This window comes from Caloenas nicobarica, chromosome 22 (genome assembly GCF_036013445.1).
Source record: "Caloenas nicobarica isolate bCalNic1 chromosome 22, bCalNic1.hap1, whole genome shotgun sequence".
NCBI lineage: Eukaryota > Metazoa > Chordata > Aves > Columbiformes > Columbidae > Caloenas > Caloenas nicobarica.
The window spans coordinates 6521729-6526822 of NC_088266.1; the positions used below are offsets into that span (position 1 = coordinate 6521729).

The 5094-nt window shown below is 44.5% G+C and overlaps 1 protein-coding gene across 1 annotated transcript in view; it reads left to right on the plus strand.

Annotated features, from left to right (window-relative positions):
* The window catches only part of PLCH2 (phospholipase C eta 2), a 50766-nt gene extending 48412 nt beyond the window's left edge, over positions 1-2354 (plus strand). Inside the window, exon 22 of the mRNA XM_065649838.1 lies at positions 390-2354. Within this exon, the coding sequence (XP_065505910.1) occupies positions 390-2137 (1748 nt within the window). The 3' untranslated portion in view covers positions 2138-2354. The remainder of the gene's footprint in view (positions 1-389) is intronic.
* Positions 2355-5094: the final 2740 nt, after the last annotated feature.

The following is a 5094-nucleotide window of genomic DNA, read 5'->3' on the forward strand; positions in this document are numbered from 1 at the left end:
GCAATTCAAGTGGTGTTGGATGGTGGAGGAAGAAAATATAGTTTATGAGAGGGGATACAGGGTCAAAAAGAAAGTGGTGGGTACAATTGTTTGAATAAGGTAATCAGAAAAGTAATATGGTGCTACTATGCATGGACTGAGATTTTTTTGAAAGCAACAGGGCTTTGAGGCAGCTAAAACTGAATGAGCAGAAGTTTTTGCTGCCTTTAGCCAGGCATTTGAAATCATAAGTTATTTTAAAAACCATTATCAATATATGTAACTACTACCTTAAAAACAAAATGATACCACGTAAAGAATAAATCTTCAGCTAAACTGCAATTTGTAATAGGTAATTAACCCTGTATCTCTGTTTTTTCTTCTCCCCGTCTTTTTCTGTCCCCAAATAGATGTCGGCCATTTCTCAATACAGAGGTCGGTCACTTCTTTATGCAGCCTAGAAACGATCACTGAAGAGCCTGTTATTGCCAATGAAAACCATCACGCCGGCCTTTTCTTCCCTCTACCCGTTACTCCCTGCAGTGATTCTGAAGAAGGGTCTGTGTCTGATCATTCCTCCGAATCTCGATCAGAAGTGAGCAGCACATCCAACCAGCCTCCGGCATCTCTGCTCACTAGAGAACGAAGAACAAACCTGGCTGCAGAAGACCAGGTGCAGGTAGCCACAAGAGCAGCTGACACAAGTTTAGTAGGCCAAGAAGATGTGAGGACAAGCATGGCAGGATGTCTCAGCAAACAAAATGGTTGGACACGGCCAAGCGGTGAAGCCGAAGATCAGTGTGGACTGGCAGCACATACTGCAAAAGCCCGGCTGGTGGCAGCAGCAGGTAAGACTGCTGGCCAACTTCTTGAAAACTGCCGGAAGCAAAATGACCAACCGGGTCAGGTATTAATGGACATGAAAAGCACCGTTGAATCCAAAGGCCAAAAACCTGGTGCAGCAGCTGAGCTATTGCAGCAAAACAACGTGATTAACAGCACACAGACAGCTTTGCTTCCAGACACTTTCCAGAAAGCCCAGGCTGTGCGGGCTTTACCTGTTCCTGTTTCTCAGACAAACTCTTACATGTTAGTAAGAAGGCCAAAGAGTGAAGTACTGAAGATGTCAGACTCCTCAGCCTTAATAAAAATTCCAAGTAGCCTGTCTCCAGCAGCAGAAGTGTACTTTGATGCCACTGTCAACGACCGGATCTGGAGCAAGCTAGACTGCAGCAGTCATCGTGACAGCATGTCTTCCTCTTCCAGCATGTCCTCCAACGACACTGTGATCGATCTCTCTCTGCCCAATCTAGCTCGCAAAAGCCTCCCGGATCTTGGCATCCATCATGAAAATTTTGAGCCCCTTGCCATAAGAAAGGGTATGCGTCCCCGGTCTGCTACAGCATCCAGTAACGAGATGCCCATGGTGAGCAAGAGCAAATCCAATCCCAACCTGAGGTCTGGCCAGCTGCCAGCAGATGACTTGTGTCCCCGTCCTCTTGTCAGGAGTCCTCAAGATGCGTTCTCATCCATTCCTAGAAGGCACACCTGGAGCAGGCTATACATGGAAAGTCTCAGACAGTCTTCTAACAAATCCAAAGCACAGGATATGGTTGGCAATAACCAGGCAAAATCCAAGAGTCTTGGAGACCTTACCTCTGATGATATTGTGTGCACTTTTGAAAGCAAATACCGTAGCATCAGCAGGAGTTTTGTCACGCGATCAATGCGGGAGCAGCGCCGCTCTTCGGGCCTGAGATCCTCCATCAAATCCCAGGATGAACTGACCGAGCAGCTGAAGAAGCTGACGGCATTTCAGCAGGAAAATGACATCACGTCCCCGATCAGCCTCGATCCAGCTGAATCTGAGGAGGAAGGGGAGAGCTTGGGACTCCTGCGCAGGTCTTCGTCTCGCAGCCAGAGCAGGGTGCGGTACATCGCCAACCGCGCCAAGCAGGCGCAGGAGAGACAGCGGCTGCAGAGCCTGGGCCAGCTGGGCGCCAGCCCCATGGAGGAGCGGGGAAACCCCGAGGGAGCCTGCAGCGTTGCCAAAGCCCTTTGTATGGATTTAGCTTCTCCTGCCGTGTTTACATCCCAACCTAAGAACCAAACTGAATATGACGCTGACACAGAAGTCTTCTTTATGCTGAAACTGTAATTCTGGGCAGCACTGATGAGGCGATGTTTACATTCCTGTTCAGACAAAACGTAGTGACCTGAGAGGCACAAAATATCCTCACACGGCTCGGTGCTTCCTGGCCTTCCCTTGTTTGTAAGGGCACTTAATATCATGACTCCAAAAGAATAGTTGTGTTAAATTTGTCAGTGGTCTGTGGAAATAAAACAATCAAGTGAAATCAGAGACACATTTTTACAGTCCTAATCATCTGACCCCCTTTTTTATTTTTAATACACTTTTCCCAGCCTCAGATTTGGCCTCCTTTGTGTGTGGCCACTTCTTTCCATTTGCAGGTTGCTCTGTGCAAATCTCATATTCTTTACTAATTTCAGTAATTGCTTCTTATAGTAGTTAAACATCTACGTGATGTTAATGACAGCTAAGGTAAACTTTGCTCTTGCAAATTGTGGATCCATGAAAAGAGGCTGGATTTAAAATCGTGCTCCCTGTTCTGTTTTATTTTTTGGAAGATTTTGAGGCCTCTGAGGGTGTCTTCTCTGGGAAACAGTCAAAATTGCAGTGACATTGTTTCATTAATTAATAATGTAGTAGATAAAGTCCATCTTCCATCATGGACCTGTTTATTTCAGTGAACATCTGTATTGTCTCACTTGTTGAAGAAGAGCTCTCACTATGTTCCAAAGCAATGCTTTTTTAAACTAAGCTTGTTTATATATATATAACTATATATTATACATCTATGTGTATGCAAATATGTGTCTGCACATATATGTACACATGCACACACTGAAACTGAACTGTGACTGTTCCTTGTCTCAAAACATAATCTGTGGGAATGAGACAGGAGAGAGAAGGGAATTACCAAAAATAGACAGGAAATATCCTCTGACTTCAATTCAGAAATGGCTAAAAAGCATGCTAGTCTTGTCTGGAAAACAGCACCGGCCCTTCTGTATGGGATTTTAACAATGCTGCTGTACATAGCACTTTTGGGATGAATTTTACTATTTCTGTATTGCACTGCCATGCAAAAAAACTTTCAATGATATGTTTTAAAAAGAGATATTTAATTTTTTTAGATGGATATATTTAGAATTAAATACCAACATAAACAGAATAATAATTTTTCCTCCCCATTTTTTTTACTTTTTATTTTTAGGGATGTTCCCCACTCCCACCCCCAGTTATTGTGTCATTTATTATAGATGTACGTTTTATCAGTGATGGAGAAGAATGTTTACTGAGATGCATTTTTAAGAGAAACAGAGATTTAATTTTATTTCAGGCTGCAGAGGGTCCCTATTATTAGAGAGAATATTTTGCTTTTGTTTGTAATGATTCTTTTGTGTATATTGCAAAATCTAAAAATTTGTTTGTAAAACCACCTTACGCTACTAAAATAAACATATTTAACCTTCCAGCTCTTGACTCTTCAGCTGTAACAGAACACTTCTATGCTGTCTAGAAGCTTGGTATACAAACGTGGTTAAATCTATCTGCCTTGTTTTAAAAATTCCCTAGTGGATAATGTTTGATTTTACTCTTTTTCGGAGTGGTAGCGATTTCAGCTCCAGCTCAGGTTTTCTCAGGTGCAGCGGAACACACAGGTGCTGGCAGAGCCGGGCGTTGTGTTGTGTGACGCGCAGCACGTGCGTTGTTCCCAGCTGGGGTCTTTGGCAGGCAGGGATTGCCACGCAGGTGAAAATTTCAGCAGAACTCCGGTAATTAGTAGCTGAACAGACATAATCCAAGGCTAATCTATTCTGTTACAGCTCTCCAAGTAAGACAGACAGCCCTGTTTCATCATCAAGGTTGAGGAGACCACACAGCAGGCCAGCAATAGTATGTTCTGAGTCTCTGTGTAGTATTCAGCTGCCGGACTAAACTGCTTCCAAACGCTGGGTTTTTGCTGGGTGCAGCTGCCTCCTCTCGTTCCCCAAACCCAAGGAGGCTGCGGTCCGAGCTGGCACGTTCTGCAGAAGCCCCTCAGCTGGCTCCTCCCTCTCTTTTCTCTTTAAAACAGCAAGTAACGCCTGTGAAAATTCCATGTTCCAGCAGCCTCATTGTGCCTGTTCATCGAGTTGCTTCTGCTGGTACCCAGGCAGACAAACGGAGCTGGGAGAGGCCGAAGGAGTTGCGGAGGTGAGATATTGCCTTCAGTCGCTGCTGTGGTGGTTCTGGGTGACAAGGATGGACGCCTGTTTGTGACAGGCTGTCTCCTTCCCCACTGCCGGGTGTCCGTCCTTCCCTGCTGCCGGGTGTCCGTCCTTCCCACCGCGCTCCCAATTCCGGAGCCTTCCTCCCGCACTGTGGGCAGAGGGCTGCTCGAGGAATAACCTTGTCTTTTTGCTTTACAGTTTGAAAGACTGAAAACCTGAGGAGTGAGAGCTGGTTCTAGCAAAGTAACTTTTAAAATCCTTGGTTTGGCTGTAAAGCCAGTATGAGAAAATTTGGTGGTGCCTCCTCAGGTAGATGGTGAATGGTTATTGCGATGGTTGATTTAAACGGGATCTAAGGATCACTTTACACACAGGGAGGCACTAAACCCCTGTGGCCTCCTGTTATTTCTCTCTAACTTATTCTGTTTGTCTTCAAATGACTCTAGTACTAAATTAGAACCGGGGATGTGTAGTAGCCTTTGCAAAAACTCTTTTTTGTACGTATTTACACTCTATTTGTTCTTTTAGACAGTCAGCAGCCAGCATGTTAACAACTCTTTCTTTTCAAGGTGATGCAAGTGATATATTACCTGCTCTGATTAGCTATTTTTTGAAAGAGGACAATTGAAATAAAGATAATTTTGTGGTATGTACCTGGAGATCGTTGTTTGAATTGGGCCTCTTCAGAATAAGGTGCAGAAAATCCAGGACATACTGATTTTCACCCAGCAATGGGGAGCTGTAAAACCAGCTTTAACTGCTTGCCTTTCATCTCTAGCAGGAGGTTTCCTTTAGACAGTAGATACTTCTGCTCCG